The 26,898-nt window shown below is 45.7% G+C and overlaps 1 protein-coding gene and 1 long non-coding RNA gene across 4 annotated transcripts; one reads left to right on the forward strand and one right to left on the reverse strand.

The window, feature by feature from the left end:
- The first annotated feature begins 927 nt into the window (after window positions 1-927).
- On the forward strand, window positions 928-25,093 carry LOC105674202 (uncharacterized). 3 transcript variants are annotated; one of them, XM_012370377.2, is made up of 4 exons: window positions 928-1,805; window positions 20,305-20,509; window positions 20,730-20,867; window positions 21,899-25,093. In XM_012370377.2, exons 2-4 carry the CDS (start codon window positions 20,313-20,315, stop codon window positions 23,883-23,885), a joined length of 2,322 nt encoding a protein of 773 aa, XP_012225800.1. In that variant the 5' UTR covers window positions 928-1,805; window positions 20,305-20,312; the 3' UTR covers window positions 23,886-25,093. The 3 variants fall into 3 exon arrangements, with proteins under 3 accessions (XP_012225800.1, XP_067208025.1, XP_012225799.1); XM_012370376.2 differs by lacking the exon at window positions 928-1,805 and adding an exon at window positions 16,197-16,957; XM_067351924.1 differs by lacking the exons at window positions 928-1,805; window positions 20,730-20,867 and adding an exon at window positions 16,191-16,957.
- A 295-nt stretch (window positions 25,094-25,388) lies between these two features.
- On the reverse strand, window positions 25,389-26,898 carry LOC136998897 (uncharacterized). Its single transcript, XR_010889417.1, has 2 exons — window positions 26,746-26,898; window positions 25,389-25,557 (listed from the first exon to the last, which is right to left on the reverse strand). It is a non-coding gene; the product is annotated as an uncharacterized lncRNA (long non-coding RNA).

Below are 26,898 nucleotides of genomic sequence, written 5' to 3' on the forward strand. Positions count from 1 at the left end.
CAGAAAGTTATCCGAGGCGCGATTTTACGTGGATTTTGCAAAACACATAGCGGGAGCGAGTGACGAGCACCAAGTTTCGATGCAATTTCAATGAAATTGCTCGAGAAAATAAAATCGGTGCTCTTGACAAGTTTTGCTCGACGAAATTTGCGTCACGGCGGCATAAAATACGCAGCAAACTTTCTTTTCCCGCATACAATCTCTTTTCTTTTTACACTCTGTACGAAGCGCAATTCTATTTCAGTCTCGGTTATTGCCGCTGATCGTGTTATCGCGTAATCCACCGCGAGAAGTCGTTAGTAACGCGAGGAAGGAGAGCAGGTGAGCAGTTTGGCGACTGGACTGGGCGCGGTGCATAGTAATTCTTTTGCAATCAATCATACATTTGACTATATTATCCGCGAGACGAAAGTAGGTTGTGCGTCTCGGGAAGCCGCAGCGCTAACGGTTGCTGCTACTTTCGAACGATATAATTGCAGCTTTGCTGATTTATATCACGTATCTATGGGCGACCGGTGACGACCGGCAGCGCGTCGATTAACTCATTATTGAGGAACTTTGCGAAATGCGTCTAGGGAGCTGGACGAGTGTAATAGTTATTGATAACACGCAAAAAGTTGTGTAAAATCGTACCGTTTACGTCTCAATAACTCTTCTTACAGATCCGACGGAGTATTTAATCTATTCGATTTATTCGAAGAACGATTGAAATCTATATTTTATAAAAATAAAGATTATATTCCAAATTTTCTGTTACAAAATTGCACGCAAGGCTTATAGAAATATATTCAAGATTGTTCAAAAGCAAGTTCCTCAGCTTAGCGTAACTGATTGACGTTCTACAAGATATTCCGCGATTTACCGGAGAAAATCGAGTCACACATATTGATACAAACCTACTTGAATGTGAATGTGACCGAAATTGTTGGCGTTTGTCAATATTAGCATCGAAGACGTGTCGAATTACTGGGGATCAGCATAAAGCATCAATTGTGTCGCACGCGCGAGACAACCGAACTCGAGTCTCTCAGCAAAACACATCTCTCCAACATTTGCGGTCGGCAGCATCCGCCCGCGCACTGGACCGAACGAGATGCGGCGTTCCGAGCGAGTCCGAACGCCGGCGGAGGCGCACGAGTAGTTCGCTCGAATCGCGCTCGCGCGACGCATCGGCTCGACCGCGCGCGACTAACCCGTTCGCCTCGTGCTCGCACGCGCGCAACGAGAGATACGTCGTCGTCTCCGTAGTTAAATCGCTTCGATCTTGAGCGTCTCGTTTACGAATCGCGAACGTGACGCACATCCAGATCGTGATTATCGTGATCTCCGCGGAACTGCAAACCACGCACGATCAAGCGCGTTTTCGAAAATACGCGCCCGTAATCGCGCGATCGTCGCCGTTTTTTTTAAATATATGCGCTATCGCGGCGCCGCTCGCGGGACGATCCCGTCAGTGAGAATCGTCGTCTTCGAGGAAGATATTATTGAGGAAAATTGCCGTTGCGCGCGGGAGTGCAGAGTGTGCGCGAAACTTAACAATAAACTATCGAGACTAGCATCGATATCGAGAAGATTCGTCGATTGTGGATCGGAGCGGCGGATGGACCGATCGCGAGGAAGCGCGAGCGAAGGCCGGTGCGTGCAGCATCCCTCGGAAGAAGATTGCACGCGCGCGACGCGTGGCGCGTCGCGACGTCGTGCTTGCACGATGCGACGCGTCGTCGACCGACCCGCTCGTTGAAAGCAGCTTCCGTTTACAGGCGAGAAGCATCTTGATGAGGCTCGTTATGGATTCCTACCCGATGGTGAGTGTACGCAATCCAAAATGACTCTGCTCTGTCGTAATATTGATTTAACGTAGTTATAAACAAAACTGCTTTCTAAGAATATCGCGTTTCACGCGAGGAAATATATCATTCTACGAATTTGCATTCGTTACTGAAGCGAGTCATTGAAATTACTGAGTCATATCTCGGTCGTGCGGCGCGTTCCGCGTAATTTGATCGCATCCGGCATCGTGTGTCACCGAAAATGCGTCCTCCTTCGAATCGCCTGTACGAATCGTTCGCGTCCATAGCGTTGATTTATTTTAAAAAAATTATTTTTTTTACATCAGGTATATTAATCTTCAACGTCGCGAGAAGTTAAATAGTTTAGTTCAAATCTTTCATTTAATTAATCTTTGGATGCTATTAGAAGTTGGCGTGCGCATTTTGAATGCCATCTCAAGTGCGCAAGATACGTCACCGTCGATCGTTTCATGAACTAACGATGAAGACATTTGTCATTATTGCGAGCAAGAATTCGATCGTGCCTGCAGACGCTATTATGTCATCAAGACTAATACGCACAATGGACGCGTAAGTATCGGCCGACGCGCGTGTATCTCCGGCTCGTACTCTCATAACCGCGAACGGAATGATAATGGCCATGTGCCGTAATTTACGATCCCTGGAAATGATCATTACGATTGGCGCGTTCGTGTGCTACTCGTTGCGATCGATTGACACCACGCAAAAACAGTTGGCTCTCGAAAAATTACCCACCGGCACTCTAATCAACGCAAACGCGCCACGTCCGTTAGTGATTTAGCCTCTCAGAAGCCAATTCGTGAAATACAAAAGAAAGAGAACCGCATTAAACATTCGCGTTGATTAAGAAATCTGCAAAAAGCAGAGTTAATCGGTTTGGCTGCTAAGAGGCTGAATTATTTTGGAGCGCGAAAGAAAGGCAACGCGCGAGTAGTCGTCGGATTGTTGCACGCGCGACGTACAGGATTCTTGTATGCATTTGCTTCGAACGCCGAAACCCTAACAAAGGAACAGTCGCCGAGACGTCGTAGAAGGTCAAGATCGGGCTTATTCACTTCGAAAATGGAAACTCGCGCTCGTGCAACGCCGCAATTAATCGCCGGGGTCATTCGCGGGACGAGCGACGCTCATAACGACGCGCAGAAATAACCGGCAGGAATTTAACGCGCGCTGCAGCCGTCCGAGAGACTGCAGCCGGGACGACGATGAGGTCTTTGGGTTAAGTATCGCGGATAGCGATCTCGACCGTAGGCATTAGCATAATCTTTTAACGCGCGCGTCCGTTTCTTCGCTTCTGTCTCTCTCTCTTTGTCTCTCTCTCTCTCTCTCTCTCTCTCTCTCTCTCTTTCTTTCTTTCTTTTTTTTGACAGAATTCCCCGTGTCTTGTACGCGGAGTGTCCAGCTCTGCTAGTTATATGCGTATTCGCATTAACGCGCACCATCGCCGTTGTCGTCGTCTTCGTCTTCACGGCGTGCCGACTATTATTTTGACCTTACCTCGCATTCCTCTCCGCGATTACTACCTGGTTTTTGCTTCCTCCTCGCGGCGGAGTCCTTGGAGTCGCGGATTAAGTCATTTCGCGAGGAGGGGAAAAGTGGCACCGGCGAAATCGTTCGCTTTTTTTTTGCGCGCAGTCGCATGCATGACGGTGTTGCTCGAATGCATGATGTGAGTAAAGCCGCATGTAAGAGGATCGTAACGAGGATCGTTAAGCCCGTGTCAGACTACGCATTACAGATCGAGATTAAGATTGCATTAGGGCCGAAAATTGTTCAATCGCATTACGATTGCGATCGCTTTCTGCCGTATGATGGATAGTTCAGTATCTTGTAACGTTTCTGTATCGTACGTTTTCTCCTTTCTGTTTCTTTTTTTGTTCATTGCAATTCATTCACGAGTTTATTAAAATACGGAGAATGAGTTTCTTCTGCGTTATTGTCTTATTATTGCGCGATTCAAATTAGCAGAACTTGATGCAATATAGAAGATAGGCTAATCTTTAAATTCTAATTTATAGCACAATCTTTATGTCCGCTTTATTCTTATAAATGTAATTTTCAATGCAGATTCTCAAATGCGTACGAGCTTGACAATCGTTGGAATATGATTCAGGATAAACATTGGTGATGTTTTCTCCCGCGAGCGGCGCTTAATAACGCGCTTAATACGCCCATATAATCGCCCATAAATTAACACGGCTATATTCTAATTTCCGTGCGTAGGTAGCCGATTATCGTTGCGTCTTCATCCGCGTTACTCTCGAAAGCGATTCGTTTCTTCGGGCGACTCTCGTGTTTGAAAACTTACGCCATACGGGACACGTCCCCGAGTCCGGGAGATAATTTATGGTAGCTTTCTTAAAACGATGGTCCCGAACGCCGAAGCGTGCGCATAAATGAAAATTGATTATGGCCTCGCGCTCGCGCGCAAGGAGCAAACGTTGTTTAAGCAGGGACGCGCGTTGATTGCCGGTTCCGATCACGCTCTACGATGTCCCTTAAAGATTATATAAATACGAATAATGCGCGATATACACTACTACCAGCGCGCGCGCGCGCGCGCGTCTCGGAAATTTACGACGATCAAAATGACAAGTGGGCGCACCGTGTGTAATGAGGCCTAAAGTGTCGTTTGATGTAGCCTGACTTTGTAACGGCTCGAACAAAAGTACTTGAGAAATAGAAAGGTGGTACACACGGCGGGCAACTTCTGCTAAGAAGAGGATGTTATGCGTGAAATATCAGATAACTAAAGAAAAAAATTTGTACGGCTTTCAGTGACAAATGAAGCACGAACAAAGTTTCAGAGTGTTTGCAGACTCGGCTCGCATTAATCAATCAATATGCGTTGAATACACGTTTCTCGATACATTAAGTATAAACTTTTATTTCCATTTTGTAATGATGGAATGATAAAGATGACGCAAGTCCGAACGAAACGAGAGACACTGGGCGCTACTCGAATCTCCCATTTTCAGCTTTCATTTAGAGACGTATGCAATCTCACGTCGAGTGATTGCAATCAATTAGGTATCCCGCGAATAAATATGTGTTAACGAAGCCGCGATCAGTCCGCGATATGTAATGCGCAGAATAATCTTTAAATTGCGCGATCCTCACGGACGCTACAGTCGGATATTGATCGCTTTAGAAAGTGCAGTGTTTCAAAAGCGGGACGGAGGAACAACATCAGGGATAATTGGTGCTGATAAATCAGGCTCGATCCGTGATTGCTCGCGCGATCGCGAGTGAACCTGTTAATTTACGAACTTTAACACCGGGAGGAGCGTATGAAGTGCGTACTTAATTAAGCCGGGTCATAATGCGCGCTTCGAGATGTAAAAAAAAAAAAAAAGCGTCGGTCGTGTAACGAACGTACGTAACGAGTTCTTTTCACTCGCGAACGCGTTTGCGGTGATCTCTGCGATTGTAATAACGATAGATTGGTTTATTTCGATTCTTTCCCGGAACAGTTCTCAGGCAATCAAAGTTAAAGAACAACAATTGATAATTAAATCGTCAGTCGATAATTAAAAATTATTCTGATTCGTTCAGCAGTCTGTCGAGAATAGAGCAGCGCGACAGTCTGATTTAAAACGGCGCCACTTCGCTGGCGCTATACTCTTTCCGCGAACGAGAAGAAGCGAATCTTATTTCCCGTTTGAATGCTATTCCTTTCCGGCTAGTTTCTTGCGACATTTGAAATTCCCCGGAGATCCTAGACCTATCTCGCGCGTGACGAGACTGCACCGGATGATCCTTCATCCATGAATGAGACTTTTCTTGGTTTTCATTCTGTATTCTACGGGGAGCGCAGCATACTGTCATCTCCTAGTTGTAACATCATTTTGCATTAATTTGAGAAATTTCTTATATCAATCGAATATTTTTTTCATTATCGGATATGTGTATTATATATATCGCCAATTGACGGCAACAAAACGATATGATTTGGTCCACAATTTGTGTTATAAATATATGACATGGGATAAAAAATGAAGCTGGAGAGCACGATGAATTCCGGATAAGCGAGCCTTCCTAGGTTGACGATCGTCGCCGAAACAGATGAATGAGAGCGACTCGCGTGCGCTTCCCGGGAACGCGCGCGACCGGTATCTCGCGAGAGAGCACGGCCGGCGGACGCGACAAGCGGCGCAAAAAAGCGGCGGAGAATAAAACGCGGCAGCGGCAGAAGCCGCGAGGCCGATGCGAGGCATCCTCGCGACGATCGACAATGACGATCACGTGTGCGACGGCGCTTCGACGGCGCGGCAGTGTATATACGCGTGAGTGCGTGCGTCGGATAGTCTCTTGCCGCCGCCTGTACGCTCCGACGGGGCAGCGGCGGCGAGGGGGTTGAAGGGAGCGGGCACGTATGAATGGGAGCTTCATTCACGTGGCCGCTTCTCGCGACGTGACCACGCGGCGCATCTCCGTGCCTCTTCCCTCTGGCTTTGTCCTATCCCCCGCCTTCTCGACGCACTCGCGTATCTCTCTTCGCGAGAACAATGGACGCCGGGCCGTGCAAAGGACCGACGCGATTCAGGCGATTCGATCTATCGCGATGAATGAACGAGTGAAACGTTCGCAATGAGCTCCCAATTGGTCTCTCGTTTAACTCTCTCACCTGTTTTAGAAGCTAATTTTTCTTTTTTTCAATATTAAACGCAGAAGTGCCTGCGGCAAAAATCTAACATCTCACTCGCTCGCGGATCCGTGCTCTTTATCTTTCACATTTTCTTGTACTTTTTCGCCTTGCGTTGCGCCGAGAGAGTTACAAGCCGCGTTCGCCGTCGAATCGGGCGGCGATCGGCGCGGCAGATAAGGGATCATCGCAGGTCCCTCTCTGCGCGATGGCGAAGATGTACGCGGTGCATCGCGAGACGCGGCATAAATACTCGATCGCGGGCCCGACTTTATATCGGATCTCGATCCGATCCATCCGGTCGTTACTCTCCCGCTCGAAGGCGCGTCTTTATAAGGAGTAAGAGCCGCTTATGCGCCGGCACGTATTCATATCGGCTCTCGTCCGCCACAAGCCGATTTATCTCAACCAAGCCCGGCTCGTTGGGCGAGACCTAAGTGCCGGATCGGTTTGATGAATAGCTCGCGCGACGGACGCGGGCACGTGGGTGGAATTACGGGCGATTTGCCGCATCGATTTCTCGAGCGCGCGGCACGGGAAAACCGGCGCGATCTACATTTCACGATTTATCCCTCCGGCCTTCGGTCTAAGACGCGGAGCAACTCCGCGTTTTACAAAATCCGAGACCGATCGAAGGATCGTTCGACTTCGAACGACTGTGACTTACGCCGATCATAAATCCAAGAGATAAAAACTCACGAGCGTCGCAGATAAGAGAGAAAGAGAGGAAGAGAGTAGAGGTCGTACTTTATTTCGCCGTGAATTTATTCAACGAGAGAAATAACTTACTTCGAGATAAAATGTATGCGTCTCGGAGAAGATCACGTGAAAGGTGCGTTCGTATGTTTGCGCAAAGTTAAGAAATTGCGAGGGGAGAGGGGATATATTACGGCTGTTCCGTCAGGTTTAACATAAAGAGGAGAAAGTTTATGTATCGGACGTGGATTAAGCGGAGCAAATTGTCTCGAAGCGCCATTTCTCTTAATGATTGCGCGGTGTCACATCCGTTTCCTTTACTTTCCCGTGCTCGTTGAGAAAAAAGACACTTTATAACTGAAAACAGATCCGGAATTGAATTAACAAAATATCGATTACCACGCTCCGTTTAATTACGAAGTCCATTGAAGTACGTCGAGTCATTCGGCACGCCTAATATCTGATGAATGAATGAACACGAAAAAGAGACGGCAGACCCAGCACGAGAAATGGCTCCTCCTCAATGGGACCAGTTCATCCGGTGTCTTTCGAAGGCGGATCTCGTATATCGGCTCGGGTAATTCATTTTAGCACTCTGATCCGTATATGGGCTAGCAACAGGCTCGACCACTCGTATCAATTCGTTCTTCTCCACCGTCCAAGTGTAATTCCGCCACTAGCACTCTGTAATCAGTCGAAGACGCGGCGAATGTCGAAAATGAGCTACTTCATCGTAAATAAAAAGGCAACGTAATGTGTGTAATTAAGAAAGTATTTGAACATTACATTAAAAAACCATAAAATCGTTTCATGGAAAAAATTATTTTAAAACGTAGAAAATCAATAAATATTACTTAAGACAATACTGAAGTATGAGAATTTTTTGTTATATTAAAAGTATTGATTGATTAATTTTGTATAGAAACATATAAATGGTTTGTTGCGAGAAAAATATTAATTTTATATAATAAAAAGTTATTTCTGCAATATATATTGTTTCTAAAACAAATATTAATTTTACATAAGAAAATTTCTTTTTTAAAGAATCAATATTATTGCTAATCTTGATTTTTCTTTATGTTAATAATATGCTGTTAATATGTCTTTATGTTAATAATATAATAATTTTATCTCTACTTGTATGAAATTTGTCATAAAATTAACAATTGGACATTTGAAAAAATCTGTGCTGTCAAGGTAGTAGTATTTAAATTATTATTTTTATGTCATGGAATGACATCATTGACCTCGCGGTAAAGTGTATTTTTAAAGAGGAAACGCTGTGAATTCTGCGGCATTATTTTACGTAATACACAGAATATAAATATCCGGATTATTTTTCTCCCGCGGTACCACGCATTTGCAAATTACCACTTAAAATTACGATGCACGGTGATAGATACGGCGGCGAAAAGCTGCTCTGACACTATTATCCCAAAAAAACAAGAAGCTTTTAACACCAGGTGCGCGTCAGATTAAGGAGAGAAGCGCGTTCTCGGTTTAAATATTAAAAAAATCTCTCTTCTTTCTTTTTCCTTAGACATATGTAGAGTGGCTCGCCTTTTCTCGTCTCTTCTTGAATAAAAAATATGCAATGAGATAGTCAATTCTCTGAGATGTAGATTTTTAAATTTTGACAAGAAAAGTCAACAAAATCGGTCAGTTAATCACATTTTTAAATATAATGTAAATTCTCAGAAAAATTAACCCGAATATTTTATTCTTTTGTAATAGATATTTTTTATATTAACGCACAAATTTTTCCAAAAGGTTCAACTATTTTTATTCATTTCCAAAAAATATGTTGCATGAACACTCTTTATGATATAAATAGTTGGATCGAAAGCTTCCTTGAATCGCGGCGGAGAATAGCGGCGCGAGGTGTCTCGCGCCTTATAAACACATGACTTCTCGTTATGTCTAGGTAATCGGGACAACTCCGAAGCAGCCGAAAATAAAGCTAAAACAGGTGTGGTCAACTTGGAAATAGAATAAGCAAGTTCGCGGATTGGCGTGAGACAATGCCCGGTTTCGTCATATCCCAACAGTTCCATGGAAAACGCTTCGAGCCAAGTGGAATGCGCGCATTCGACGTGTAAATTTCTCGGGCCGGAGCGTGGACGGAAATTGATTTATAGAGATCGAGTATTCACGACTATATTTTAACGGGACTGAACTTTATCATTTGATGACACATATAATCAAAGCGTATCATCGGAACGTTTTACACATAAATGCATTTTGCGTAAATCCCGAGAATCGATCACATCCGCTCGCAAACAACGGTTTAACGAAGATAAGTTTTATAATCGGGAATAGCGATATATAATCGGAGAGCATCATCAGAGTGCGTTATCTAATACCCGAGTACGATACCACGTACAACTTGAAAAATCGAACGGCGGTGTGCCGGCTACGGGTGGGCGAGCGCGTTACGTCGACTCATTAGTCATCGCGGAAGAAAAATCATTCGGTCGCCGTCGAATCGGCAGCCGGGCGGAGGCCTCCGTCTTTTTCCAACGGCCCGCCGAAACCGAGAGAACGACCGTGAGTCGCTCCTCGCCTCGCGATTACGTAAAGCAGCGCTCGGAATTAGTTGCACATTTCGGGCCGATTTCCGAGACAACGCCTCCTGTTCCCCCACTACCGCTCGGCCGCTGGCGGCCGAGCCGCCGATAGCTCTGGCTCAGGAGCGTTTTATATTAGAAATAGGCTGGATTGTTTAGGCATCTTTCGGGAAATTGTAACATTTTCTTCACTACATAAATAATGTTTATTTTTATTAATACATAATATATATATATTTAATTATTAATGAAAATAAACATTATTTATGTAGCAAAGAAAATATTACTATTTTCTGAGAGGTGCCTCAACAACCCAGCCTATTTCTTATATAAAACGCTCCTGCGCCAGAGCTATCGGCGGCTCGACCGCTAGCGGTCGAGCGGTAGTGGGGGAACAGGAGGCGTCGTCTCGGGAATCGGCCCGAAATGTGCAACTAATTCCGAGCGCTGACGTAAAGTCATCGCGGCCGGCTTAACGACAAGTGCCGCGCGCGCGCGGGAAGAAGCTCGGACGTTTAATCGTAACAATTATTTTATTTATCTCGATCTAAAATCGAGAGTCGATATCGCCATATCGAGGGACGTCCGCGATGCTAATTGACCCCGGTTTTGCGCAAGCAGCGCACGATTGATTGATAATAATTCGGTTAATAATTCGGTAAGCGTTTCGGTGGCTATCCCAGATTGTTTCTGCCTTCGTTTTGATTAATGGCAATAGCCGATTCTCCCTCCCCTCCTCCCCCTGACCGCAATACCGTCGCTAATTGCGATCGTTCTTCCCGTACGAGCACGTCTCTCGCTCCGGGTACAAAATAATGAGATACGGCGAGAGCGTCGAAAGTCGTTTACAGATCCGATGATCGATGACATTGGTGCACGCTTATCCGATGCGCGCTTGTCTTTAAATCCCCGCTTCATCATTTTTAATTAAGAGGGCCGAGCTTATTTGCTTATCGCCCAGTCGTCTCACTGAGAATTTGTAATTACTTTGGCGGGTCATTAATCTCTCCCTCTCTTTCTCTCTCCTTTTTTCCTTTTCTTTTATTCGGGCTAAGTGTAACTTGAGCTTAGAATTTGCTTTCGCAATTGTCTCGCACGATAAAAAAAAACCGACCACTACAATACGTATTCTCGATTGAAGTGCAAACAAACGATCCAAAACTCGGATTTCGTTTCTTATGTAACGCTTCTGCCGAAAAAAAAACGGGTTAAAGAATGGGCACGCGAGGATTTGGTAATAAATAAATACATGAAGCATGGAGACCGGAGGAGCGTCATCGGCGTGGGTGCAGGTATTTTCGTTCCAACCTAATTCAGTAGTTCTAGAGTTACATGGTGCCATCCTAAATATAAAATCTAGCGCGCGCTTGCCTGTAATATTGTAACACCTCAGCCGGCCGATACATACGGTCGATACGCGCCGCTACTAATAATTTTGACTAATGACTCGAGCGATGATCGACAAGCGGAGATGTTTCAATTGAACGTGTACATAGTGCATTTTTGCTCATTGAAGAAAATTAATTAAATCCGATATCCGCGTGCGCGATCGATCGGGATATCGTTGCATCAGAAACGGTAGCCATCATCGAATCGGCTAACGATCGAGCGGCGGACAGCCATATTTTCTCGAATTAGCGGATATGGCGATCGGAGGAGGGTTTTGTGCACGATCTCTCGAGCGATCGTCGTGAGGGGATCGTCACGTACGCGAGGAAACGAAAGGAGAGGAGGGCCTCGTTAGCGAGTGGGAGAATTTTCGCATCGGCAGAACTGCCAATCACGATGCATTACCTGTAAGTTCGATCACGCGAACGGTCGCGAACCGCAAATGCGCGCGATTCAATCGCATCGCGGATTGAACAACAGCTGGATAATTCACTTATCATTTCAATACATTAATATCGTAGAACAAATATGATTCCGCATCCCAATTTTTTTATATGCTGAAGCAGAAAAAATAAATATTTTAAATTCCTATCTAAAAGTTTTTAAACATAAATGCTCAATTTATGTCTTTAAACATAAATTTTCAAACATGAACTCTCAATCTTATCCGCGAAATAGACTTCTCCCGTGTCAAAAATTCTTCAGCTGTTGGATTGAATTATCTATCTAGCGCGATTACGTTACACAATGAGACAGGAGAGAATTTCTTAGCAGTAAATGCTGCCAATCACGATCGCCGGATGTTGTAGCGATGGCGATAACGGGCGCAAGTGGGGAATAACGGGCGAACGTTCTCCATTGCACAAAAGCGCGCGGTTTCGCATTCGGACATTAACCGAGAAAAGTTTTACAACAGGTCGGCCCTCGATCGACCAATCAAAGTTCCAGCAAGCCGATTGAGAAGCGAGACGTATGTAGCGTTTATCGAACCGCTTCTTGCGGCCATTTCTTTGGGCGAGATTGTTATCGGCGGCCTACCCGGCTGGCGATTCGCTTTCAATTAACAATTTTTTTCGCTCGCCCTCGGCTCCGCAAACTAGGAAAATGCACAACTGCGCGAAAGGCGCCACGCTCCTGAGGCGACGTCTGCGATTATAAATGCATGCGATTGCGTAGCGTCTTTGACTCGCTCGAAGAATTTCTTCTGCTCATTTGTGATCGTTACAGGCAGGCAGTGTTGCGAAATGATTGCCGGGCGTTGTGGAAAATTATAATTTATGCTGGGTGTTTCAGAACCGCGCTAGATGTTCCTTCAGCTTTTACTTTTCAGATTTGGAGACAATTTCTCCTTGGCGAAAATATCGAAAACAGTCACTTCTGTAGTTAGTATTCTATATAATTAAGAGGTTTTTAAATCAAAAGCTTAAAATTGATTTTTTTAAATATATTATTTCGTCTTCAGTTTTCCAGAAGCCTTTCATTCTGGCCTTCCAGAAGCCTTTCTGCTGGCAAGAGTATATTTTGAATGAACACGACTTTTTCTTTCTCAATTTTATTTAGAAAGAAGCAATAATCAGGAGTTTTAATGAAATTCGGGAATGGACTTCAGCGCGTTGTGCCTTTTTCGATGAAAAACACCTACGGGAGTTGCGTCATTGCCAAATTAAAAACGATGTACTGAATAATTCGTAAGGAAGAGCTCCGCCGGAACAATTTAACGATATTAGCGGGCAGCCTTGTGTATTCCTTTCAGATTTCTACCCGCGTGGGCGAACCAATTGGACTAACCGTACGGTGGCCCATCATCGCCGCGAGAAATCTTTTCTCGTTTTCTCTTCTCACCAGATGCGTGGACCGCTGCACTAGTCTACGCTTTTAGCTGAATCACATTACTTCGCGTCACATTTCGAAAGCGAACAACGCGCGAGAGTACCGTCGAGTGGCTCTCGCAGGTGTCAGGACTCTCACATTATGCCGAGAAAAAGAGAGAGAAAGAGAGAGAGAGAGAGAGAGAGAGAGAGAGAGAGAGAGAGAGAGAGAGACCAAGCTGCATTTTGTAATTATTTATCGCCTACTACGGCTAACGACAGTGATTAACGACCTTATAAAAGCAACGACGATTGGTCCGGCACGACTCGGAGATGAGTTTCGTGGTGGACGAAGCGCGGAATAAACTGGGAAAGTCATTATCGTTCGACAATAAGAGTGCTCGGTCAAGCCGCGACTTGTTTTGGCAGAGGATTTCCTTCCCAGCCTCGTTAAGTGCCGATAATAAATTCGCTCTTGATCGAGTGCATTAGAGACAGCCTCGTGTGCTGTTGGTTTTACCATCGCGATAATATTCCACGAGTAGGGTTTTACATTTGCATACGATCGAGCGTCAAGGATTAATCGCTCTCCATTATGTATTCCCGAGATACACAAACGCGCCTTGCACCGTTCGGGCGAGCGTCCTTCGGATTTACTACGGTCTTGTGTCGCGCGGAGCCCGCTCGATGTAAACCGATTGCCTATGGTAATTAATCGCCGAGCACCAAAATTTTCACCCACGCGCGCGACAGTTTCGCCACGGCGTCGTCGACGCGAGCTTCCGCTCCCGCGGCTGCCCGAGACGCACGAATCTAGGTCGCGTTACGCAAGACGCGTAGCTGGCATTTGCGCCGCTTGATAATTATGCGCGGATCGATGCGAGATTCGCTGTGCAAATGTTAGATTTCTGAAAGAGGAGACAGTCAGAATTGCTGAATGTATCGTGCATTGTGTACGGCGCGCCGTGTCTACCCGCGCGCGGAGAGATGATGCGTCGATATCTTGCGCGCCTGTTCGTTCTCCAACGTCGATCCTTGTGGAGGCGTACATTATATCCCGTATAGGACAAACCACCCCGCCTACTTGCCCGTCGTGTCCCAATACCTGGCAGCGATATGTCAACAACTACTTTCAACTCTGCCAGTGCATTTTATCCGGTTCGTAGAGTGGCATTTAATCCCGGCGAGATCGGGCCGATTACGACGCAGTAATAATGACATTTTCAACATCAGGTCTGAATTTAAGCTAATGCGTAAAACGGTAAACAATATTCTAAGAGAAAACACGAGAAAATATTTTGAATAACAACCTTAAATTTTTTAAACAAGAGAGCTATGTATTATTTATTTTGAAAAGATACTGTTATCTAAAGTTACTTTTCTAGTTCAAAATTATCTTGCTTTTTTTCTGTTCAAAATCAGTCAAAGAATGTGTTGCTTAATTGAAGGAAAAATAATGTTTTTCGCAACACCTGTTGACTTAATTACGGGCGTTTGCTGCAAAATAATTACAATTTGGAGACATTTTTGCAAGCGCCAAGAGGAGAAAGGTGTGAACGGCTTTGGGAAAGTGCCAAATATCCTTACATCAACTTTTCGTTCGACTTTTAATAATCGCATTAAGTCCGCGCCTCTCGTCGCCCCGCCACGCTCGACACGCTCCGATCCATTTTTCTCGTGCCCTGTTAAATCGCGCCTCGGACGTATGTATATGGCAACGATCTGACGTGAGCGCGGCCGAAATACTCGCTCGCCACTCGGCGCAACGCGCAATAAATTGCGCACATTACGAGACGGACGGCTCGCGCACCGGAGAAGCGCTGGGCATCGCGCGTCATCCGGTGCGCCGCTGTGGGAAACGTGAGGCCTCCTCCGGCAGCGGAGGAGCCTTCAAGGCTCATTAACCCGGGAGATAGCGCGTTATGCCGGATTACGATGTCTCTTCGTTAGCGCACTTATCGGCTCGCTGGTGTGCAGCGCGGGCCGCGTGAATGTTGGTGCGCGTCGGTGTGCGCGCGCGCCGGCCTGTTATCCGGAATGCCCGCGCGAGTCGATGTAGCCGGTTGATGTCGTGATACCTTTCTGGACAATTTCTTTCGGATGCGTATCCCCGTCGTTTAATGGAGTCGTTTATTTCAAGCCTATTAAGAATCGGATAATGTATTCCGAAGAATGTGTTAACATTTTTCTGATTTTCGTAATACGTTCAGTACGTGAGATTGCGATGCAAGTCGTAAATTTGTAATGCTGCTTGTCTAATGGTACATATCAATTTTCAATAAAATTGTGGTTATATCGCGGCTGTTTAGAAATATCTGAAAGTGTAAAAACTTCCACGCTCTAAGCGATACTTTTATCCCACTTCTATATACTTTTTTCAACGAACCGTTGTAGAATTATCTAATCTAATCAATGTTGATCAATGGTGATCGATGCTGATTAGTCAACGCTCCGGATTTAGCTTTCTGTTCTCTACTGTTTACTATAAATTCAAATTCCGTCGTGAGACCAACCGGTTCCAAGTCACACGTTCCGTTACACTTTGTTTATTTCTTTCCTTTATCGCGTCGAGTTTAACGAATTTAGCTTGAATTAAAATTTAGATTTCGATTTATTAAACCTTTAATTAAATTTATAAAAGTTTCGTTTTATTCGCCAATTTCTTGACAATAGAAATATACGGATTCAAACGAGGGCAATGCCGTTTGCCGCTCAATCACAACAAATTGATTCGAATAAATCATCAATCACTTTTCCTACTAAACAAATCTTTTAAATATTCATCAATCAAACGGAAAAATAAATTTCGAACAATGAAAGAGACCCGTGCCGCGAGTAGTCGAGATGTAATGAGCAACCGAAGAATAAGAAGAGGAGAACCATATATACGAGAAGTGGCTTGCGCGCGGCTCTCTCGATTCCTCGTTGGTGGTTCGCGGGGTTAAATATACCCTCGTTGGTCGCATCATACATAGAGAGCCGGTGAATTGAGAGAGGGAAGAGTGAGAGAGACAGAGGGATAGAGAGAAAGAGAAGGAAGCAGAAGAAGAAAGAGAAAATAGAGCGAGTAGATAGAGGCGGTCGCGTACACTCGCACGCATATGAAGCGAGAACGGGACGGGCGAGGAAATACGAAAGAGGGAGAAGAAGAAGTCGTCGTAGAGAAGAAGAGACGGAAGAAGACGAGTAAGAGCGAAGGGGGGGAGGGAGGGAAGGAGAGGGAAGAAGTTGGGCTCTGCTATTACAGAGCACCTCCGCGGCGCACAGCCCAATATGGAGCAATCTCAGATTTCCATCCGTCCAAATCGAGAATATACGCCCGCGCCTCCGCTCGCTCTTCTTGGCCCGCGGAGGGCTGGTCGTTGTCGTCGTCGTCGTCGTCGTCGTCGACGTCGTCGTCGTCGTCGTCGTCTTCGTCGTCGCCGATGTTTCCCCCGTCCCTCGGCGGAGGTGTAGACGTCGCTGTCTCGGTGGAGTTGTCGCTCGTCCACTTCGCTCTCACTCGTAACAGTGCCAAAAGTGCCGCAAAACGCTTCGCTCCGTGTTCAATCGGTCCTATTTTTCTCTCGCCGCTTTTCCGCCTCCTCTCTGTTTACTCGTCGTCCGCACATTTTCCTCGATTTCCTCTTTCCGCACCGGACGAACGTTCATTCACGCGTTCATTCCTCGGCGTCGCTCATTCGTATCCCCCTTTTTTTCCCCATCGATTCCCTTCGAAATACCTGCCGATACTCTGTCAACCAGTGAGACCACGCGAGCGGATTCGGTGAATTGCGTGGGCGATCGCGAGACAACCGGACAAGTCGATCGGGACGAAAGTGATTAATCGGCATCTGTGATTTGTGCGACCGACCGATCTGACGCGCGATGATCGCCGTGCCGTCCAGTCCGGCCGGAAATTGATCGCGCGCGAAGATCATTCGAGCCGCGTCGTAACTTGAAACGCGCCGGAGCTTGTCGCCGAAGACGCAGTTTTCTCAGGAAGGGGACTCGCCGAGAACGATACGTTCATGTTGCCGGAAAGCAAGTTTCCCGTCACAGGTAATTGATCGCCGATCGACATCAAATGAATTTAAACGCGCGTTCGCTCTTCCGCTCGAAGGACGAATCAGCGTGTTTCTCGCAGCAATGCCGCGTGTGTTTCTGAGCAATTATCTCCATTCGAATCTACTGTCGCCGGTGAAACAAAGATCCAACTTCGATCGGAAAAAATTGACTTTTCGTTTGCTCACAAAACGCAGAGAAATTTCTCGATGATTCACAAAGATCGATCCGATGAAGAATCTCTTCGAACAGATGGATCTCACCTGTTCTCCACGTGGGATGCCGTCGTCGCGCCGCGCGGTTCGCGCGGGTGTTTACGCGTAATTACGGATCTATAGCGGCGTTATAATCGGGCCAGTGGATCATGGTCCATCGTGCAGCGAGCCGCAATCCATAAGCCGATCGATCCGCGCGACGCATCATGCGATCCGCTAACAGAAGTCGCCAACAATGAGCTGGAGATTATTTTGGCGATTGTGGTCACCGCGCACGAAAGAAATTCTCTCCAAAGATATTCTTTTCCCAAGAAAATTTTGTTCGTTCATTGCATCACCTTGACACATTCTCGAGCATCGCGGCTGACTTTCCGTTTTTAACCCAGTTGCGCCTCTGCCAATAGAGTGCGAGAGCACATGCTTTCCCGCGGAACAAATGTACGCTCCGATTCGTCCACTTGTTGCCTGTAAATGCACAAAGTTCGATGTTCAACGTAACACTATCGGAAAAAATGAGGAAAAAGAGAGAAATAATCGTTTTTGTTACGTATAGTTCTTTGTCTTTCATAATCGAGTGACTAAACGGAAACTCTGATGGATTCTGAAACTCTTTTATAAATAGCTTGTTATGTCTATAATTTCCTTGAACAAAGATTATTCTTTGTTTTAACGAGATTCTTTAAATTTCTAATCGATCCATTGATCTATAAAATATTCGAGACTCGCATGATTTTATGTGAGCCGCACGACGAATGCGCTTCAGCAATCATAAAAGCATAGCACGGCGCGATACCATCAGCCATAATCCTAAATATGGAGTGAGAAATTTGAGAGAACCGAAAATAGTGGCGCTATGCCAACCGCTAAAAATAGCCAAAAAATAAATTGTAGTTACGCGCCCGCCTGCATCATTCTATAACTGATCTTCAATAAAAACGAGCTATCTCCTGCACATGTATCGATATTAATATCATCGCTTTTTAACGTTTACACGTAGAACTTTTTACATTTTAGGACAATTAAAAATTCTAATTATGCTATTTAAAAAAAAAGTTAAATACTTGAATCCTTTATATTATTAGAATTTTATAATTTAAATGATTAAAGTCTTCATATCTTACAATTCGAAACCTGAAAATTTCAAACTTTGCGGAATCTTGTGATTTAAATCGCACAATCCTAGAAATTTGAAAGCCAGAAGATTTGAAAATACTGCTTTCTAAAAATATAAAAATAAAAAAAAATTTTAATACGTGTAAAAATCTTCGCGGTCGAATATCCGCCATTATGCAAATACGGAGAGTTCATATGCAAATCGTACACACCTTGATTGTATTTCAAACTGATTTCGAAATTTCAAGACTCAGTTGTGTGTGTGTACTGCAATTTCATTTTGAAGCAGTGCAATAACAACCGACGACATAGGTGGATCGTCGCGAGGCGTGAAACCCGATCGACTAAGGCCAAGTATGGTTCAGGAATTGCGGGTGTTGGGTGGGCCGTGCCGGAGTGTGTCCGCTTCTATTTTCGCGCGAATATTTTTATCCGACGGTGCTGCAAAGTCGCAGTATGTATAATACGCTTCGTTCGTCTCCTCCGCGTCTTCTTCTTTCTCCCTTTTAATCTCTTTCGTGCGCGTTTCCCGACATCGCCGACCGCGCCGGTCGCTGACGTCTTTGCTTCGTTAACCCTTGATTGCATGATTTCTCACGATGCGTTAATAAAATTATATAATCTGTAAGATAATCGCGCGTAATATTTTTGGAGAAAAATTATTGCGGAATATATACTTTTGTCGTTCAATATTTTATATGTTAAAAAATATAATTATGTTTTATAACGTAGAAGTAATATATAATATTTGTTTTTACAGAACATGTAAAGTTTATTGAAATAATTCTATTAGATCTTTTTTATATAGTGTTTCTTTGTTGCGGAAATCGTTGCTGATATAATTTTTAAGAATATTTGCATAGATAAAATATTGGCGTGAGATGAAAACGAGCGACGGTATAAGCGATCTCCAGCCTTCAATGATGAATTACTCGGGTGCGACAGGTGCGTGGTTTCGCCGAGCAGTTTCGCGAGGCGTTTCCAAGCGGATCTCTCGCGTATAATGAACGGTGCTCGCGGTTCGCCATTGTGCGATTTCGAAGCCTTGAACGGACACGCGGTCGCCCACACATGTTTCGCGCTCGATGGTGCAACGACGACGGCTATAGGTGCGTTTTATCGTTTACCCATTTGTACATGCGGGCATTTGTTTGGTTTCTGCCATTTCTCACGCCCGTCAAATCTACGCAACGCAAATCACCGCGTTACATGCGGCATTAATCCAACGCTCATTAATACGATGGTTATGAATATTCCGCAATCTGCTTTTGCAAACCGGCAAACGATCTCCGGCTTCGACGTCGGCCCACGCGCAACCTTTCGCGCGGCTCTCACGCGCTGAAATGAAAAAGTCGAAGTTATTTGCACGGCGATTACTTCCGGTTTTATTTCCTTTTTTTTGGTAATTGATCAAGAGTGGCTGAATGATCATCTAACGCGACTTCGTTTTAGATTTAAATTAAATTATAATAAATAACTGATCTTGAATTGAATTTTTAGCTATAATTACGTTTGAAAATAATTGCACACGTATTCAAAAAATACTTCCTTTAGAAACGTTCTACTTTACAACAATATATTTACTAATTTCTGTATAAATTCTTTAGTAACAAGTCATTTAAATCGACTGAAATTGAGCGATAAAAAACTGCACCGCGCTGCAAAATTTGTTTATGCGACTTGGACTTTGTGCAAACAAAAGCATCGCTTCGCAAGATATGTTGCTAGGACCATTCTTTCCGAATTCATTTCCGCAGAGGCAAGTTATAACTGAGCGCGATCGCCGATGAAAGCAATTTTTCTCAAATCTCAATTAACGTACCGCCCGATTTATTAATCACCTAATTCGCGACTCCCAGTGATAGAAAAAAAATCGCGATAATTGATACACATTTGAATAGACGGGAATAATTATTTAGAGCAAGTCTTTTTCGCTGAAAAAATAAACTTTGCTCTTCGAGACTCTCGTTTCGCTATGTAGAACCAATTCTAAATAGACTGTGTTTGAATTTCCAGGGGGCACTATGCAGACCGAGGAAGTCGTGCCGCGTGCACAGTCTATTGGCATAGACAGTGGTCTTCGCACCGACGGCGCTGGTCTGCAGCATCATTTGCATCACTCGGCGCACTTACGCTGCCCGTTACCGCCTCTGATCCACATGGCCGTCAAGCAGGAGCCGCAGGAGGAGGAAGAACGAAGTCGCGACGCGAACACGCTGAGGTGAGCTTCGAATTCTCCGTCGAGTTTCGCAAGGCACTCGCTGTAATCACATCACGATCGATTGGCTCGGCCAAGTGATACATCGAAATGTTTCTTTTTTTCTCCCTTATTAGTCGTGTAATTTCGAATGCTCCACATCGTAGCTTACCTAGCTCAGTCGGGAATTGATAATAGTTTGACGCGAGCCCCGGTGAACGAAAGTCTCTTGTGATTTTGATAGCCCGCAAGCGGACGCAGGCAACGCCGCGGGCACGGTGGACGGCAAGCATGCACAGCAAATCGATCATCATCAGAATCAAGGATTGGATGAAAATCCGGCGCTAGCTGCTCCGGATTCTGGCAACCGCGGGCGACCCAGGTGATTAATTTACCTTTCCTAAATTTACTCTGCGCGCGATCTCCCATCAACGATTAAATGGAATAATAATGACGCGAAGAGATATTCTACGCGAGCGTAAGAATTCTTTCAAATTCATCGTGGAATATATAGAGTTGAGATTAATTTGAATTAAAAACATTTGTAAGCAAGAGAAAGAAGTGCAGAACACAGCTGTACAGTGGAAAGGAGCGCTTCAGTGCGTCTTTCTACATTGTACAAATCTCATTCCGTGCATCTGTGGGACGTAATGAGCATGTTTCGCGACGGCTTACCTTGTCACGTAGCGCGATCCGCGGCAACGATGCGACTCGGGCCATCTCGTATCTTATTTTTTGTCACGTCGCTAACGATGTCTTTAACGTAAAACCGGCCGGCGTCCAGGAAAGTGCTTTAAACGGCCGTCGCGTCGTCGGCAAGAAAGACAGGCGCCGGGAAACTGGTCGTGCCGAGCGAGTCTTCTAAAGCGACGCGCGAGCGCGCGGAAAAAAGGATTCGCGGATGTACATCGGCGAGAGAGTCGATTACCGTTATTAGTGAATTTCATTAAAACGGCCGAGCCTGTCGGAGGCTAGACGGGCAGAAGAAGCGCAAGACACGCTCTCTGCATACGTGCGAAGGCGCAGTGCCGCGCCGGTACAAAGCGCCGTTAAGGTGTGGTCCGGAATGCAGTCAGCGGCGTTAATGAAAGAGCAATATCACCGGGCAATATAATTGCCGCAGCACTTTGAATATCTCTCTTTCTAGATAATATCGTAGAATTATGATATCGATCTGTGGGAACGCTATTCAAAGAAAAGACACTCTCAATTTTCATTGTTTTAATGACTTTCCTTTCGAAAGCCATTGTTTTCTCTTCAACTTTGCCTCAGTTTTGCTCGTTTACAGTTCCGCAGAAATGTTTATGCAATTATGATTAAAGTCGCTTTTAGATGAAAAAAGAAATAAAGAAATTTACGCGATAGTCGAACAGTCCGAGCGTTAAACCATGAAATCTCGTATCGCATTTCCAGTCGCGGTCGCAGGAAGTCGCGATGGAAGCTGAAATTTCATCACCAAGCGCTACCGCCGGAGTACTTGGACCACTACGAGGCGTCGCTGGCGCAGGAGAATCTCAACTCGTCGCCGCCGCCGCGCGTGATCGAACCGGCGGCGCCAAGCCCGGCGCCGACGAGCTCGACGTCCACCCCGAGCCCCATCGCCGACGTCCACGGCTGGCTGCAGCGGATCGCGGCGATGCAGCAGGAGCTCTGTCCGCAAGTCGCGTCGCCGCAGTGCCCGACGACGCTCGCTCACAATCCGGTCGCCAACGCCCGGAGATCCGTCATCACGTCGGCGTCCTCGCAGGCTTACAGCACACTCTACCCTAATCATAATCACGGCCAGCAGACGCAGTCGCAAACGTCCGGCAGACCGCCGATGAAGTACTCGGATCTGCCCTACATGGGCGAGATCACTCTGGACAACAGCAAGCCCAGACGCGGCCGGAAGCCGAAGAAGGCCGACATTTGCCACCTGATCTACAAGAATTACGGCACGATACTGCCGGGCACGCCGGGTCACGAGGAGAAGAGGCTGTCGCCGCGGGACAAGCAGGACCCGCGGGACCGCGTGTCGCCGCAAGCGCCCTTTCAGCGCACGGACGTTCAGAACCGGATCAGCAGTCTCTTGGAGAAGCGGCTGACTCAGGAGACCCGGCGCAGCCTCGCGCTGTCCGAGAACTCGCGCGAGCAGGACGAACCGCTGAATCTCTGCATCAGGGATCTGAATCAGCTGAAGATTCGACTGTTGCGGAAACACGGGAACGTCTACGAGTCCGGCCAGGTGAAGAGCGAGACGTCGAGCGACGGCGAGGAGGTGGAGTGCCTTGGCACCGGCCTCCTGTCCGAGCCGATCAACTACTCGGATCCGGCGGCTCATCGATCGAACAATAATCTCGTCAATCACAACAACAACAACAACAACAACGTGATCGATCCGATGGTCGGCCAGAACTCCGGCTTCGTGTACTGGCCGAACGCCGGCGTGTTCATCCATCCGATGGCGTTGCAGTCTCAGCTGTTGTATTATCAGAAGGTCGCCCAGGGTGACAAGTGCTCGCCGCGGCCGACGGATCAGCCGCCGAGGGAGCAGAAAATCGTGCCCAAGTCGATATATAACTCGATGATGGAGACGAAGAGCGCGCCGCAGGCGCTGTCCACGTCGCAGACGACGACGCCGGCGTCGAGCAGCGCGCCGCCGTCGCCCAGGCCGAAGAGGAACGCGCCGGTGAGTCAGCAGCAGGGTCAGCAGCCGACCAAGCGGAAACGCTCCGCTATCTTCATACCGCCGATGCCGACGGAGAACAATAACAATCCGGCGACGGAGGTGAGCATATGCAAGTTCAAGTTCACCGGCGGCGCCAAGCCCAGTCTGCAGGAGAAGAAGAGCCTGTCCGTTGACTCGGGCGGCAATTTCCGCTACTACAGCGGCACCGGCGACAAAAGCATGCGCGGTTACGAGTTCTTCCCGCGGGAGGCCCTCCAGCAGCCGGCGAGTCAATCCGGAGCCACTTCCGCCGCCGGGGCTTTTCTCAGCGCCGCCGGCGAGAGGATCCAGCCGGCGACGTGCCAGAGGAGTCCAGCCGGCCAGGACGACGGCCGGCGAAAGAGGAAAACCAGGAAGTCGCTGCAGCGCGAGAAGCTGGAGCAGACGTTCAAGGAGAAGGGCTTCCTCATACAGACGCAGCAGCTGGAGTCCGCGGAGGGGGCCACTTACTGCAAGTTTCGGCAGCTCAGGAAGTTCACCAGATACCTGTTCAGGAGCTGGAAGGACTATCTGCCCGGTAACGTGCGCGAACTGAGCGTCGGCGGCGGCGGCGTCGCCGCGATAGACGGCGACGCGGTCGACGTCGACGTCGACGGCGACGCCGCTCTCGTTCATTCTCCGCTTCATCGCGGCAGTCTGCTGGACGCGCCGAACACCTTCGTGGAGGATCATCGAACTTTGCCCCTCACGTGAGACCCGACGTTCACGACGCGTCCTTCGACGAACGGCGATCGCGACACGATGCGCGTGTTGATACTTTGGCGTTGAAAACGAGCCCTTCGGGTACATTGAGATCTTAAGATCGGAAAATTGACGATTGTTCAATGCGCGCAATTTACACCAACGTTCATCGTCCGTATATTGTGATAGATACAAATTTGATCGCAACAGCATCGTGTCAGGACGCGCGTCACGAAGATAAGGCGAATTCGATCGTAGCTTAGTGCCAAAGATGAGAGACTGCTATGTACATAAAATCGCGATAGAGAACGGGTTAACCAAAGAGTGATTTTGCACTCGCCATACTGGAACCGGAGATGTACGCTGGATACATATATAATTCGTCTTTAGACAATCGGACTGCGATGCATTTGGGGTGGTATCAGAGTGAGACTTGCAAACGATACCGTCGCCACGTAATATTTTTCTAAGCGAATCGTTGAAATACCGTTTAACGAAATCTAGTCTTATTTATACTCTTGTTAAATCGTAAATCAATGTTTTCTTGTTTTTACACCTGACGGATATTTATATTTAGCGAGGCTGTGCGCGCGCACAGCAGCGGCTCGAATAATATTGCAGCTGCGAGAAGGAAACGCGAGCTTACATACGACATATGTCGAGACGATTTCGGATCGACGGATTGCGCGCGATTGCTTCGTTTCTTCGATCCACACGTTGAGGCAAATATTTGATTAGCTGTCGACGGTATACGAAAACGTGAAATGCTTGCACGTTAAAGTGCGACGGTGCTTGGTAGAAAGACATTTTACAAAATGTGAATTCTTTGTTCTGTCCGCCGGATCAATTAATGCTTTCATAAAGGATGTTCGATAATCATTATCAGACAATTGTGCACGAAACGAGATTTCAATCAAGTATAATTTTAGTGCGCTCGCAACATCAGAATTTTAATTCACCGGTACTTTTCAGTATTTAAATCCTGCGCAGTATTTAAATATTGAAAAGCATTTATTTCGTGCGGAAAAACGCGATTCTTTTATCGAGCTAAATCTTTCGTTGCACCTACGCCCCGTTAAGCTGGATAACTGCAAGTTCGAACCGTCCTCTCGTATTATTGTTCTCTTCCGTGCGGCGATATGTAAAATTATTTTATACATATGCTTATTGTAACGAGATAAATCCTTGTAGTCTGTAATAATAAAAGGAATTGTTATCGATACAGCGTGCAGCGGATTTATTCATAATCCTTTGTAGACCTCGATGACGTCAATAAGACAGTTAATTTCCATTTATACAAAAGTGATTTTTGCAACAGTTTGTCGCACAAAGCGATGATTAAGTCGCGTATATAAAAAATATATTCTTTAAAAAAAGTCAAGGTGTATATCTATAAATTTGTTTTAATTAAAACTGTTTAAATTGTTAATTAACTGTTAAAATTGTTTTAATTAAAACTTAATTTTGCGACTATCACAATTTTATTTCTTTCAGTGGAAAATTATTGTATAAGTAAATCTCCTTTTTTTTCAGAAATAATGTAGAAAAAATTTGGCATTTGTGATACTTTCCATTAATGTGACCGGCTTGATCTTTTATTCTGACTTCTTCTTTATTCTTCTTTTATTCTTCTTTTATACTTCTTTTATTCTTCTTCTTCATCTTTCGCAATCAAATTTTTGTGCTGTAAAAATTATGTGGTCTTAAAGGATCGTGCGCGTCGATCACGTTGAGAAAAGGATGCGCCATCAAAATAAAATTCAGCACGCGCAAAATGAATTTATGAACGATCCCGGTCGTGCTGAGATACGGCGTCCATTAACGAGCTTGTGAATATTGCATTCGCGATTTTTTGCCGAATTCGCGTTTCATTTAGAAAAGAAAAACCGCTTTACAAGGAATCTTAATTAAACTTTATAAGATACCTCTTCTCGTATTGACTTCATTGATGCGACACCAACAGCGGAGCCTTGCGATTGCGGATCACGTCTCTGTGAGTTCGTGGAGAAAGATGCGCACGAACGCACACAAGATATGTGACAAACGCACACATACACTTATATACATGTACACGTATACGGGGTGTCGCATATTTATTGGTCATAATTTTAACACGGTTTCTCGGATCAATTTCTCTTTAAGAAGAATATTAAAAAAGATTTGTGTTTATTTATCGATCAAATGTACATAAAAGGAGAAAGAAAATAAAAGAATTAGGTGAAGCACAGTTAGTGATGACTTGATTTTACGCGATAATTCGCGTAAGGTCGTATTTTTTGTTCAGTTTTATCGCAGAACAGTTGCAGTTTATTAGTAATTTCGTCTGATACAATCGAAAAGAAACTTTTGAAGTCGGAGACGCAAGTTGCGAGACACCTTGTATACACGTACTAGCCAGACTCACACGTACGATCGGCGTATACAATTCCATCGGTTAGTCTCTCTCCGGAGTGCGTACAGCCACCCATTCATGCATACGGCCATTCATATGTCGGCCCGGCTCACCTTGAAGACTTTTTATCATCGACCGATGTACGGAGCACGTAGGTACACACACACATACACGCATAAGTACACATATAAAAGCATAAAAAAAACTTACTCATGTTTTGTTGTGGAGACGATTATCACACGAGACTGGCAAGTTTACAATTCGCTTTTACAAATTACTTATTTTTTTTTTATTTACCTCAAAAATCCTTTTCCGCTCACGTAAAGTGCGGCTTGGATGTGCGATTTTGGCAATTTTGTTTCACTTTTCTAGAAATCTATATCTGATTCGTTAAATACGTGCGTTACTGTTTTTGTGCGCTCTGAAATAGAAAGATATATTTGGCGAAAGTTGTGTGAATAAAGTCTTTTATCTTCTCACCTCTTTTGTAGGTTGTTTTCGCAATTATTATCAATTGGAGGGAAGAGGACGTGGCAGAAAGAGACGGCGGTGAGGCGATCGTTGTTGTCCTCGTCGTCATCGTTTCCCATCGTTCGTCGTTTGAGAGAGCCAGGCACAATGGCTACAGGTTTC

This window comes from Linepithema humile, chromosome 1, assembly GCF_040581485.1.
Source record: "Linepithema humile isolate Giens D197 chromosome 1, Lhum_UNIL_v1.0, whole genome shotgun sequence".
NCBI lineage: Eukaryota > Metazoa > Arthropoda > Insecta > Hymenoptera > Formicidae > Linepithema > Linepithema humile.

Bases quoted from the DNA above. Each gene is read 5' to 3' on its own strand.
- LOC105674202 (XM_012370376.2), top strand. From the start codon at position 16,927: ATGTTGCCGGAAAGCAAGTTTCCCGTCACAG. The intron at 16,958-20,304 runs GTAATTGATCGC...TTGAATTTCCAG, and splicing joins AAGCAAGTTTCCCGTCACAG to GGGGCACTATGCAGACCGAG. The intron at 20,868-21,898 runs GTGATTAATTTA...TCGCATTTCCAG, and splicing joins GGCAACCGCGGGCGACCCAG to TCGCGGTCGCAGGAAGTCGC.